Source organism: Python bivittatus, unplaced genomic scaffold, assembly GCF_059951505.1.
Source record: "Python bivittatus isolate LINGU-HERP-01145 unplaced genomic scaffold, Pbiv_v1 ctg000480_np1212, whole genome shotgun sequence".
NCBI lineage: Eukaryota > Metazoa > Chordata > Lepidosauria > Squamata > Pythonidae > Python > Python bivittatus.
The window spans coordinates 54,800,898-54,815,312 of NW_028277075.1; the positions used below are offsets into that span (position 1 = coordinate 54,800,898).

A 14,415-nucleotide genomic window follows, 5' to 3' on the forward strand; every position below is an offset into this window, starting at 1 on the left:
AGTTAGACGCCAGCTTTGGTACAGTTCCTGTACCATGTAATCTGGGAGGAGTTTGAACCTGTTGGACCTGAGGAAGCAGATAGGGTTCTCATGACTGTGAGCTCAGTCACTTGCCTATTAGACCTATGCCCCTCCTGGTTGATGAAGGCCTCCTGGGAGGTTACTTGTGGTTGGATTTTAGTAATGGTAAATAAATACTTTCTTGAGAGAGGGGGTGGTTCCTCTGCCCTTAAAGAGTGTTGGTCTGCCTCCTCCTCAAGAAGCTATTGCTGGACCCAACCATACTGGACAATTTTCATCCAGTATCTAACCTTCCCTTTCCTGCCTTTCAGTCAGGTTTCAGATCCAGGTAATGGGGCTGAAACAGCATTGGACATGCTTTTAGATGACCTCTGGCAGGGGCAGGATGGGCGTATTGCATCCATCCTCATTCTGCTTGACTTGGTGGCCTTCAATACCATCAACCATGGTATCTTTCTGGACCAGCTTCAGGTGTTTGGGGTGGGCAGCACTGTACAGGTAATCCTCACTTAACGACTGTTCATTTAACAACTGTTCGAAGTTACGATGGTGCTAAAAGTAATTTACAATTGGTCCTTGCACTTATGACCATTGCAGCACTCCCGCAGTCATGTGATCGTGATTCAGGCACTTGGCAACCAGCCCTCAAAGACAGTTGCAGCATCCTGGTGTCACGTGATTGCCATTTGCAACCTTCCCAGCTGGCTTCCAGCAAACAAAATCAATGGGGAACTCTGTGATTTGCTTAACAACCACTGCAAAAAAAGTTGTGAAATTGGGTGCAGTCACGTGGTACCTTGCTTAACGATCACCCTGCTTAATGACAAATTTTCCAGTCCCTATTGTGGTTGTTAAGTGAGGACTACCTGCATTGTGCTATTCTTCCTTGGGGGCCTGTTCCAGTCAGTGTTGATCAGGAGCGAGAGGCCCACTCTCTACTGCTACTATGTGGGGTGTCACCAGGTTCAGTACTTTATCTGCTCCTGTTTAACATCTACATGAAGCCACTGGGGGAAGTCATCCGTAGCCATGGGGTGAGGTATCATCAGTATGCTGATGATACCCAGCTTTATATCTCTGCCCCTGATGAAGTAAGTGATGCTGTTGACATCCTGTCTCAGTGCCTGGAGTCTGTGGGGGTTAGGATGGGGAATAACAGACTTCAACTCAACCCTGGCAAGACTGAGTGGCTTTGGGGTCTTCGAGCCACCAGGATCTGGAAATTTACCATCTTTAGTTCTGGATGTGTTGGCATTGCCCCAGACAGACCAGGTGGGCAATCTGGGGGTCCTTCTGGACTCACAACTCCTGCTTGAAGTACATAAATACATAGGAGCAGCTCAAGGCAGTGAACATACTAATTTTCCTGACTCCTATATTCTTTGCATCTATCCTTTTCTGTATATATGCATTATATAATATCTTCTTCCAACCTCATTTTTGCAGCAATTTTTCTATTTTTCCATTTACATTTTCTTTCACTTCATCATTCCAAGCATCCTTTTTCATAATTCCTATTAGCATAACTTCACGCACTCCTGTGCTACTCTGTAACATAATTCTTTTTACTCTGTTCTAAATAGTTTCAACACCCTCTTTTCTTATGTTTGCTTTCCATTCATTCCATTAGGAGATTAAACTACTTTCTAATTAATCTACTAAATATTACATTTGATGTTTTGTTTTGTTTTTAAGAAAACCTTTGTTGGATATTAGGGCCATATTCTTTATTCCTTTCTTCCTCGTCTTTTCCTCCTCCTCCTCCTCCTCCTCCTCCTCCTCCTCCTCCCTTTGACTCACTTTAGCAGAAGAAAGCATTAGACATAAATAGATTAATTAAAAATGAATTTAATTTTTGCTATGAAAAGAAGTTGGACCAACACCGACCAATCATAATTAAAAACTCACCTGTATATTTTCTGAGAAAGAGGAAAGGAATCCTCTTTTTTATAATGCTGATTATACAATATGTTTGAGTTTTCCATATTTCCCCTTTCAAGTTTAAAATTGCAGTTAGCTGTTTTGAGTTTTGATTATTTCCTAGCTGAATTAATATTTGTTTCCTCATATCTAGCATCAGAATGAAGTAATAGATATAAGAATTCAAACATTTGTTATTAAATTTTAATATAAAATCTAAATATGGTGCAATTTGCATTTAAAATGTAAAAATTTTTTAAAACAAATCTAGAAACATTTTGCCAACATACAGTTTGCTTTTAAACTTTGCTCTTGAAATTGTAGGTTTTATATCCAGATTTGGCAACAGCAGATTATGCATTTCCTCCTCCTCGAACCGCTCTGTCACATTCCAAAATGTTGGTAAGTCACAATGCTCCTAATGTTGAAATAAACAAGAAAGTATAATGTATTTCCATTTCTGTATTTTTCCCAAATATTTTTACTCTGTGTTATCAAAGAGGCTGAATTTACTCTGTTTTATCAAAGAGGCTGAAAAAGAATTCATAGAGTTCTTTTTCTAATCTCTGAATTCTTAGTTTCTGAAGATGGAGCTGATAGGAAAGAGTGAATTCTACTTCCAGCTAGAAAGCAAGTCTTAAGATTTGCTCCTGTCCATGTGAGAAATCTCCATCATTTGTCAGTGTGTCTTATAGGATTAATTAGTGGCTTTCCCATTGGTTCCCCCCAAAAAGAGATCATGACAGAGACTGGGGAGAAAGGAACAGCATGCAACCCCATGACAGTGAAAGATTGCAGCTGAAAGGCCATAAAGAAACCAGGGTAAGGAGCAGTGTTATCCAGTCATAAGGTTAGACTCATGCCATGCAGTAATGGCCTTCAGAGACAGCTGAACAAAGTGGAGGAAACAAGCAGCAGCACCAGCATTGCACCTTTTTACAACATGCCAGGACTAAAAATGGCCTGGATCCCTTTTCTCATTGATGGACAAGGCATCACAAAAACACCAAAAATAGTGATTCTCCAGCAGCCGGGCAAGAAACAGGTGGTGCCACCAACGGTAACCTTCTTATGCCTGGACAGACCAGAGAAGCTGGAAAAGGAAATGCAGCAGCAGCACTCAACTTATCAGGGTCATGCTGATGACATGGATCTCCCTGTACTTCTTTGACCGAATGGCATCAGAAGAATCAGAGAACATCAGACATGGTGCTATGTTGGAGCTGTGGGGGAGAGCCCAGTGTGAGCCAACCTAGTAATGTCCAACATGGTAGCTAAGGAGCTAGAGGAAGGTGAGGCCATTTACACCTAATCTACCCTCATAAGACTTGGGAGCCCCAATCAGCCTTCCACCACAAGTGATGCAATCTTTAAAGCAGAATTAAAGCATCTTATGAGGAGCAGAGGATATTTTAGGTTAGACAAAAAGAGAGGGAAGGCGGTTACATTCAAGTCTATTTGATAATCTTGTTTTTCCCCATCCCAGTGACATAATAGAAAGAAATCTAGATTTGTCTCAGGAGCACTCTCTCAAGCTGCAAAAAAACTGTGAGGGAGATCCTAGCATCCAGGAGGCCAACCTTCATGACCATGACAGGTTTACGAGGCATGATGATTATGACCCTAGAACTGGTCCCATGGGCCTGTTTTCACTTGAGACTATTCCAGTGGCTCCTTCTCCCACTTCCTGGCCAAATTGCTAGCAAAAAAAAACCACAGAGCACATCTAGCTATCAAGATTCACAAACACACCAGCATCACAGCACATTCAGTCAGGTGGGAGACAACATCAACATGAAACAAAGGAAGGTTGCATGTGTAAAGCAGCAACATGAGTGGAATACCTACTTAGTTCAACATTATAAAACACGTTTGCCTCTGCAGATGCAATCTTTGGCCATACAGTATTACAAAGGGTACTTTTACCTGTTACATTAAACCATGCTGGAAATACTGCTGTAGAATATCCTTTTCTTCTGGCTCCATCTTTGATAATTAAGAGCAGTAGTTAGACTTACCATGAAGTATCTTTCTGGTCATTGAAAAATGTATCCACAATCCTCCTCTTTTGAATGGGAAAAGTGCTTAGAAATGGCATATACTTTACTGAATTTTTGTTCAATATTATACAATGTTATCATTATCTTTGTTTTTCCATTTCCCATGTGTTTCTTGTCAGTGGTAACTTTTGTTGTTACAATGAACTGTTCGATAAAGAAGGAATTAAACTACACTCAGCATGAGACTGATGGGACAGTATTTCCTCCATAGGACTGGAAGAAGTATCAAGCCCTATTTTCTAGCTATAATTTGAAGCATTACTGCAGTGTCCCATCTGTGATCCCTGATTTAAATTTACTTCCACCATTACTATCAATGCACAGTTTATGAGAAAATGAAGCATTTGGTGAACAATGAAACTGAACTGAGGTATATCAAATGTACTTGTGCCACAGTTCTTAAAGGTGGGGTGTATGCCTGAGTAATTGAACAGTAAACAAGCTGTTCACATGGGATCCAAGGCTGAGTTGCATGAAATAGTAATACAGTAACTGGCTTCATTTGGAAAAATTATTACCAGCTGAAGGACAATTTTGTTACCGTTGAAAATTAATTCCAAATTCATCTTAAAAATTCTATTTTAATTTTAAAATCATATTGTGATTTTTAGTCCTTTAAGAATTTTAAAGACTAGATTATCCCAACTTTGGCAGCCAGTGGATGCATTTGAAATTTTGAGAGCGTGTTATAGTATTTAAAAATGGCTACCATGGAGGCCATGTCCACTCACAAAATATCCGTTCGCCAAAGGCATACTGGTGAAATTTCTTCCAGTCACCCATCTAGCCCTTCAGGAGAATTTATTCTGTCAGAGTTGACCTTTATTTCTCTGGCTACATGTGCAACTTCCAAACAAATACTGGTTGCAGCCACTTGCCATTTTTATTGTTTTTTTTTTTTAATGTTTTTTTTTATTTTTACAACAAACACAAAACAAACATGAACAAACAAAAACATAAAAAGGCATAAAAAAGTATCTTCCATTTTATACCGTGTGTCAACCAGTTAAACTCGTTGGTGCCCCTTTCATAATCTTAAATTCTCATATCATCTATTCAAAATATACTTGTATACTTATCAATTAACAATCATTAATCATTCATAGCTAATCTATAAAATCATATATTACAAAAAATTTTAACTTTCAATAGGATTAGTAATACATTTCCATCTATCTATTATATGTGTATATATATAATAATTAATATCAAATTTCTATTATAAAATTTCTTAATCTATTACATTACTATATTTTCTCATCTAATCATTAATAAAAGCAAATCCCGTGTCATATAAAATTACTTATCTTCTTACTCTAGTTTCAAATCTCAGTTTAACTCATCTCTGCACATTCCATAATTTTCAATAACTTCCTCCTGCATAAGTACTTTTTAATTTTTCCAATTCTTAAGAGTTACAGTTCTAACCAATATCAGTTACAATATCAATTACAGTTCTAACCAAGTTACAGTTCTAACCAGATTCTTCACTACATATTATACAATTTTTAACTATATATCTCAGATTTATACTTTATTCCAGCGCTTGCATAATTTTGAGTTCACCCTTTTCATTCAATATCCCAAGATATCTAACTGTTCATCCCTTTTTCTATATTATTGGATAAGAGAAAGCAATAATAAATGTCCTTTTGAACATTCTGCTTTTGGAAGCTTCTGTCAGTTCCATCATTGTTGTATTCCCCTGATTTTTCTTTAAACATCTCCAGTAGTTTCTTTCAATATTGTTTTACTTCTTCTTTTTGTGCATTCTCTTAGTACAATTTTCCATTATGATCTTGTATAATCTTTTTCTCACCCTCAGTGCCAAGAACAAATCTGTCTCTTCATTTATCAGTTGATTAACCCTTTTAATTCTCAGTTTATAGGCCTCACAATAATTCTGTTTAATGTTTCTGATTTCTTGTACTATTTCTTCCTTTTCCAATGATCCCGGTTTATATTTAATTAAGTCCATTTTAGCTTTAATATCTTTTTTTCTTTTTTTTTTTTTTTTTTTGAGAATTTCTGCAGCTCTTCTTCCAATTCTTTATAGTCATCCTCAATAGTTTAAAGATCTTTTTCTGCATTGTGTTTCTCGTATAGTCTATTATCTTGATAAACCTTCATTGAGTCAAAGGATTCTTTATCTTTGTTCTTGCCAAAAATAAGAGAAAAAAAAAAGAAGCAAAAGGAGAAAAAAAAAAAAAGAAAAGGAAAAATAAAAAGAAAAGGAAAAGAAGGAAAAGGCTAAGCCTCTTTAAAAAAAAAAATCCATCTGGGGGGGGAATAGAGAGCAAAGCAGAGCTTCTAGCAGAAAAAAGAGCTACTGCCACTAATCAAGGCTCTTGTGACTAGCTCAAACTTTCCATCTTAATATTTTCATAATCGCTTTCAACTCCACTTTCTTGTTTATAGTTACGGATGGCACCTGTATAAACATGCACATCCCACTATCTTTTTAGAAAGCACAGAGTCCTTGAGCGTGCGTCACAATAAAAAAAGAAAGCACTAAATCGAGCCTCTAGATGGCAGTGCAACTTTCTTTCATTTACTTTCTCTTAACTCCACTTTCCCCATTTCAAAGTCAAAAAAATATAAATTTCTTATAACAATAAAGAAATCTTAGTAAAAAAAAAAAAAAGGCTTAAAATAAAGAGTTATTGAATATTAAAAAAAGAAAGCCAATCCAGTTAAAAATATATATTTTTTTAAAAGAAAAACATCTTATCAATTCCACTAAAAAGGGAAAGTTGAAAAGAAAAATTTTCTCCCCCTTCTTTTTTTTAATAGGGTTCAATCTCGCCGCTTAATCCACTTTTCTTCACTTTTAAAAATCTCTTTAAGTTACTTAAGGTGTTCTCTAAGAATAGTTGAATAGTAAAAGTCCATCTCACCCAGTTGACACCCCTCTCTTCCATCTTCCTTTGGAGCTGTCCCGGCTTTCGCAGCCATTTTTGGCTGCCTCTCCTCCGCCGGCTTCAAGAGCTTCTCCTGGGATCGATCTGGGACTTGCGGCGTCCCTGAGATCCGCGGGACGCGCCCTTTGCGTTCGCCATCTCTACGGGACGGCTTAGGTCCATCGGGACCGTCCGGGGGAGGAGATATCAGCTGCGATCCTGGGAGCCCAGGATCGCCCGCCGTATCGCCGCGACGCCAGCTCCGCCCTCCCATTTTTATTGTTTAAGAATGCTTCCTTGGTCTCTGCGGGACCCATTTAGCTTCTTATTTTTTTATTTAAAAAAAACTAAAATAGAATAATTTCTGGTTTGAAACCTGGTTGGTGTCAAGAAAGATGTTGTCAAGCCATTGGGGCCTCAAGCTACTGATAAATTACTTGAGAAGGAACATCTTGTTTTTGTATTGTAACAGTTTGGTGTCTTTCTTAGGATAAAGAGGTACGAGGAGTCTTTCTTCGATTATTTGCACAACTTTTCCAAGGATATAGATCTTGTCTTCAGCTAATCAGGATTCATTCAGAACCTGTGATAAACTTTCATAAGGTAAAAACAACGTTTAACCTAACTACCTCTAAATAATGTTGTATTTTTATCTTTTTAAATGGTTAAAATATGCAAAATACTATTAGTTCAATAGGCACCAATAGTCTGAAATTTTAAGATAATCCAGTTTATCAAAAACTTGTAAAATGTACAACTTTTTACTGGTTCTTTTTTCCATGCTGTTTTATAGGCTAATATTGTGTGCCAATAATATCTACAAATAATTTGTATCTTTTTCATTTTTTTAAGTGGAACTTCTGAATATGTTAGCCAAAAATCCAACCAGCAAACAGTATTTTTGCCAAGTAAATGGATAGTAAAGAACTTGTAGAATATTTCTCCTTTCTACCAAAAATAATATACAGGTAGTCCTCAACTTATTCGTTTAACAACCGTTCAAAGTTAAAACAGCACTGAAAAAAGTGACTTATGACCAGTCCTTGCACTTACAACCATTGCAGCATCTCTGCGGTCACATGATCAAAATTTGGGTGCTTGACAACCGGTATATATTTACGACAGTTGAAGCGTCCCAGGGTCATGTGATCATCATTTGCAATCTTCTCAGGGCGCTTCCAACAAGCAAAATCAATGGGGGAAGCCGGATTTGCTTAACGACTGCAGGGATTCGCTTAACAACCATGACAAAAAGGTTGTAAAATCAGGCACAACTCACTTAACAACCGCATCATTTAGCAATAGAAGTTCCAGTCCCAATTGTGGTCGTAAGTCGAGGACTACCTCTATCTAGGATAAAGATCTGAAATGGAACATAGGGAGAACAATAACTCTAAAACTTAATTCTTAGGTTTAGTTTCCATTTAACAAAAAATGCTTTTTCTCAGATTTTTTTTGGGAGGGTATTTTGTTTTGTTTTGTACTTTTGAGTTGGTGTTGACTCCTGATAACTGCCTGGACTAGTCCCTGTAGTTTTGTTGACAACATTTCAGAAGTGGTTTGCCATTGCCTATTCACTTTTCACTAGGAATCTGAAACACTGTACTGGACAATACAGATACATTGTACTGTATGTAATACAGGCACATTATATGTTTTACTTATTTTAATCTTGTTCTTCAATACCTTGAGCAACAGGGACACAATGTTCATAGCCTCAATGAGGCAGAATAAAAAGCACATTAAATAGTATAATTCAGCAGCAGATCTGTATTAGAATCTAGGACTGGCTGTGATGGAATGGAATTATGAAGGCCAAGTTCAGGGAGATAAACATTTTCTTAGCTCGCCAGAACCGCGTGCGAGGAACAAGAGGATGAGACTGGCACCTCCCTGAGGAATTCACACTGTTGTGGCTGGATGACTTTGGGAACTGAGGTTTTAGTCTGGGAAGATTCTTGCTAGAGGTTGTAGCTAATAAACATAGCTGGACTGAATTGGCATTGTCTCTTGGAGTTCCTTGGGCTAGGCCCGACATCAATCTTCCCAGACTCCTTCTACCTTCAAGACGGAGTTTGAATCATGGCAATGGATCCCCAAGGAGGTAATAGTAATCTGGAGGAGATGGGCAGCATATAAATTTAATAAATAAATACATTAAAATAAATAAATAAATAAATAAATAAATAGATAGGGATGCAGCAGTATGTTGTTATTGTATATAGCATTGCATGCTGCATCAGTTGGCAAAAAGATTTACCTCTGTGGCAATGCTTGTGTATTTATTATTTATTTTCCCAATTGGACAGGGATGTGCCCAGTACAGTAGCTCCAGAGTCTTTAAATATTGTTTGGATGTGTGCCTGAGTAGTTGAAGCTGCTACACCATCAGATTATAGGCAAGTTGTCATTAGGGAGAGGACAGGGGAGTGGGAATCTGAGATTCAAACTGGTTCTTGCAAATAATAATAATAATGGTTTGTTTAATTCTTGGTATTGCCTAATGCTATAATTCCTATGGCCTGCGGTTAATGCTGATCATATTGGGTTTCATTACTTATTCCTGAAGTAATTTCAAGTCATGCTCTGATATGTCATCCTGCAGTTGGCATAGGTCAGATCACATTCCATAGATAATAGTCTTCTAGCTTGCCTTCAAACATCACACATTGCTTGGGTGTTTGCTAAGGCCCTCCAGGACCCAGCCAGACGCATCTTTAACGGCTGAGACAATCTGGAATTGCCAATCTCCTCAATATGGTGGCAAGTAGTTGTTACTCTCTCTCCTTCCACAATCTTCTGACTGATTCAAAATAAGAGAAATTTCTCACACAGTGGAATTCTGCCTACCAAACACAAGAGGTTAGGGCTGTCTCTAAAGGTCTTTCCACTCTGTACTCAGTTTTTCCATTAATATTATTCTATATTATCTGGAAAATTATTTCTGCATATAGCACTCCTATGCAAAATTGTTATATTTTTCTCAGCTTCCGAGTCAGAAATTTAGGGCTGCTGTGCAAGAGTTATACTCTCTGGTTCCAAATTTAACCCCATCTTAGAGTCTGTGTTCTTTATCCAGCTGACTCCAAAACCCAAATCTATGACAATTGCCTTTTAATAATGACTTTGACAATAGCTATTATTTCCTCTTGCTGAGCCAATAAGCTCTCTATATTTCATGTAGATCCCCTTTATCTTGTTTGGTATAGAAACAGTGGTCCTTCCTCATGACCATGGGCTCTACCATCACCTGTCCCGCTTTCTTTCCCAAACTAAAGAAGAACCCACAGCAATGGCTTCATTGCCAGGACATTTGTCATAGCTTTGCTTTCTACAGAACTCAGCAGCTCTTCATTTGCCATGACAGTCTCAAGCAGGGTTGTCATTTCCAGACAATGCCCACTGTCTGGACAGTATCAGTTGGCACATCTGCCGTCTCCATTGATCATTTATGATCTTTATGACATTCATCATGCACTGTTAGGTATTCAAGCTCATACATGTCATTTGGTTGAGTAGTTTTCTCTCTAATACTGTAATAGATCACCCACCAAACTTACTGTTCTCCCATGTGTGTGAGCACAGAGACCATAAAGAGTAATAGCAAGTTACCTCCAATTGCAGTTGGCTCACCTGCACATTTAATCCTTTTTCCCAGTCCTCAGTATTGTGGCCTATTTCTCAAAAACTTCTGTTTCAATGTCATGATTAAGATTCTTGGTGTACTCTTGCAGGAGAGCATGCACAAGAGAATCCACTGTCCAGGCAAAATTCTCAGCTTTTGAATGTTTTGTAATTATGGTTTGTACTGATGCAAACATATGTGTGAATGCAGAGATGAGCGCACAAAGAACCATAAGTTAGCAACCTACAGAGATGGTTAAAAATATTGTGCCTCCTAGCAGAGATTAGGAATGAATAATATGCTTCATGTTAGACATTAATTCATGATCCAATGAATAGTTTTGTAAAATAAACCAGATGGCTCCAGCAAGTGAGCCAAAATACATTCCATAAAGAGGAATAAACAAAAGCTAAGAAATATCTGACCATGGGGGGAAACTCTTTTTGACCTCAACTGGATTGTGAACATGAAGCAAAACTCATCCACCAAGTTGTTTTTCCAATCGAAAATTTTCTTGGCTGTTTAGCAGCAATCTTCCCCATTTGTCTCATCACATGTTCTGATGCCCTAGAGGAAGGTAAAGGGAGGGGAGATGCCATGTGTTAGGTGAGCTAAGAAGCACATTGGCTTGTCTCTCAAGAGACAGAGGGCCACGTTTGAAATATTAGGGCAAATAAAGTTATCTAATCTAGTTTTTCTATCATTTTGATTTTTTTTAACAATCACACAGCTGTTAAATGGATTCTGTATGTAACTATTTTACATCTTACCTTGCATAACTTAAGTTTCCTGAGAGAAAGCAGACTTCTGAATGCATTCCAAACATATTTGGAAAGCATGTGTGTGTGTGTTCACGGAAAATTTTGTTTTACAGCAACCTTAATGTTATGGTACTTCAAGTTTGGTTTTATTAAAAGCATTAGGCACATCTTTCTTTTTTGAATTTTACATTCTTTTGTAACCATGCTTTTTTTCTTCCTGTTTTTGGTAATACCCTACTTATGATTGGTTTTTATTTGCAGGCAGCTTTCTTAAGCCAACGAGGCTTAATTGAGAATGATTTCCTTACCAAAATTCTGAATGGAATGGCATTTGCAGGTTTTGTGTCAGAGAGAGGTCCTCCATACAGATCCTGCGATCTCTTTGATGAGGTAGAATATATGTATACATTTAAAAATAGTCATGAAAGTTAAGAGAAAATATTTTAGTAATGTTTGAGGGGGGGGGGTTCTTTTCTTTTCTTTTCTTTTTTTTTTTGGTCAAAAGAGTAATATCACATTACTCTTGTGAAATATATTGGAGTGCTTTAGCTTAAAAAAGTAATTATGGGCATGCATTCATTTCTGTTCCAAAATATCTAGCTGAATATTGTTTTTTAAATGAATTGTTTTTCTTAAGAAGAACAGAAATCATGTGGAATCGTCACTGACATGAAAGATCTATGCAAATATTTTTCAGTATTTGTCATAATAAAAAATTTATAGACCATTTTAAAATTTTAAAAACTGATAATATTATTTTATTATTTTATGGATTTTTCACAACCTTTCAATAAATTATGAGAATTTGTTAAGACAGAGCAAATTTAGGAAATTTAATCAACTATTGTGAAAAGAGGGGCAGGTGTTTATAACTGGAATTATTACCGCCAAATTTATACATGTCTCACTATATTAAAAATATTTCTTTTACTATTACTGTAATTTGTTATATGTATTTATGAATACTTAATTTGGTATATCCAAAATGTAGTCAAGTTTCTCATTGTATGAATTATTAACAATTATACAACATGTGTGCAAAACAGAAATGGCAATGAGTTATTAAAAATACTATGTCAATATTTTAAATACTATTTAAAAGCTACTTTTTATCAACAAAAATATGCTTTATTTTTAAAGCTGGTAGCATTTGAAGTGGAGAGAATCAAATCTGAGGAAAGCAATTCATTAAAAGTGTTAAAACACATCCGAGAACTTGCAGAGCAGCTATTGAAAAATGTAAGTACAGTGCATTTCTATGCTATAATATAATTCATTAATATTTCACTGTAAATGTGCTGTAGGCTGAAGATACACAAAGCTGCTTGCAGTTATATAACTTAATTGCAAAGCTGTAGGTACAGTTAAGTAAGCAATTGTCTTTTTTAATGATTACATTTCGTAAAAAAATGTATTTGGTATGCAGCGCATCCTTGGGTTATGGAACCCTAAGGCCAAGCTTTAAAGTGAAACTAAGTAGTTTGTAAATAAAGCATTTACTCTGTGTATGATTTTTACATGTACATGCCCATTCCTTAGAATACAGCAAAGAGGCCAGAGGTACGATCTCAGTTCAATCGAGAATTTCTTATAAATTTCTCTTCTTTATGTTTTTGAATGTTTATATTTGAAGTTGATAGAAGGTGGCATTGCTATTATTGTCTTCTGGTGCACAACTCTGTTACCTCTCTGGCTGCCTACACTTTTTCATCTGAAAAAGCCCATGAAAGGAACTCACTCACAATATCTACCCTTGGAATTTAAACTAGGTACAAAAATTAAATATTGTGAATCTGCTGTTATCACCTTGAGATATTTGGAAGAAGCAACCCAATAAGAGATAATGTGCCCTTTGTCTGGGCAAACATGTTCTTTTCTTCATTAATTGTTTTCCTCTCTTATAATTACAGTATGTAAGCCACCCAGAGTTATTTGGAAGTTGAGCGGCCTTCTAAATTGAATTTAAAAAAACAGCTTTCATATCTGCTCAATGTAACCTAGATCTTCTTTCCATCTGCCCCTTTTCAGGGTGCAGCAGTAGTATCTCCATACTGGCATTTTATTTTGCTGTTTTCTATCACTGTATAATATTAATGTACTGCAGTTACTCTATGATTTCAATTTTGGTTAGTGACCTCAATAAAAATTTTTATTTGATTTGAAAGTCTGCAGAGAAGATTTAAGATATAAGAGAAAGTACATAAATTAAATCTGAGTAATAGTTTTTAAAAAATACATTTGCTTGTTTTGCATAATTTGTGCTTGCTATTCAGCTTTCTATTTTGTAAAATTAAGTTACCTTTTCATTCTTTTTCAGCTTTACTTTTTTAATGAAAGATAATTTCCTTGGGAGGTTAAATTCTATAGCAACTGCAGCATCTTGTTGTTTGCTATACTCTCATGGTAAAATGATTAAACCATAATACAGACTAAAGTAAAAGATAACAGTCTCTTGCTTTGAAATATTCTTCAGATTAGATTGTGCCCTTTGAGGACTATAAATAGACTAAAAGAATTGTTAGTCTTCAAGTGGTTACATAATCACATTGGCCATTAATTTGTTTGATTTTCCTACAGATTAATTAATTTTTGCTTTTATTGCAAACATCTAGATGAAGTGCTATTATCCTTTAAGGCATTAATAAAACTTTTGGCAAGCAAATTGTTTGAATAAATAAATATGGGTTAAATTCCTGAAAACAAAAGGATTTTTTTTTTTAATTTCTTCAGGAGAATCCAAATCCTCATATGACATTCCAGAAAGTTCCACGACCTACAGAAGGGTCTCATCTACGAGTTCATGTACTTCCTTTCCCCAGGATTAATGAAAATCAGGTTCAGGATCTAATTCAGGAAAATTTGATTAAAAACCAAAGTGCACCATCTGCTTCTCGCATTGAAAGGAAATGTGTTGTTCCTGCTGGCCCACCTGTTGGTATGAGTGTTATCCTTTATTCAGTTAAATCAAATTGAGCACTGTTTTGAACAATACTAACGGTATTGTACATATTTGTATGATTTTTATAGAATGCCCCAAAGTATCTATTTCAATTTCCCATTGAAATAGAATTTTGAAAGTTCCTTAAAGCTAAGAATAGGATTTGATATGTTAATAGATAATATCTTTG

General features: G+C 36.3%; 1 protein-coding gene across 4 annotated transcripts in view; it reads left to right on the forward strand.

Annotated features, from left to right (window-relative positions):
• Nucleotides 1–14,415, forward strand: part of SBF2 (SET binding factor 2) — a 270,236-nt gene that overhangs the window by 162,353 nt on the left and 93,468 nt on the right. For all 4 annotated transcript variants that reach the window (XM_088145943.1, XM_088145944.1, XM_088145945.1 and 1 more), the window contains 5 exons: nt 2,266–2,343; nt 7,391–7,504; nt 11,549–11,677; nt 12,428–12,526; nt 14,018–14,222. In XM_088145943.1, the coding sequence (XP_088002069.1) occupies nt 2,266–2,343; nt 7,391–7,504; nt 11,549–11,677; nt 12,428–12,526; nt 14,018–14,222 (625 nt within the window). The remainder of the gene's footprint in view (nt 1–2,265; nt 2,344–7,390; nt 7,505–11,548; nt 11,678–12,427; nt 12,527–14,017; nt 14,223–14,415) is intronic.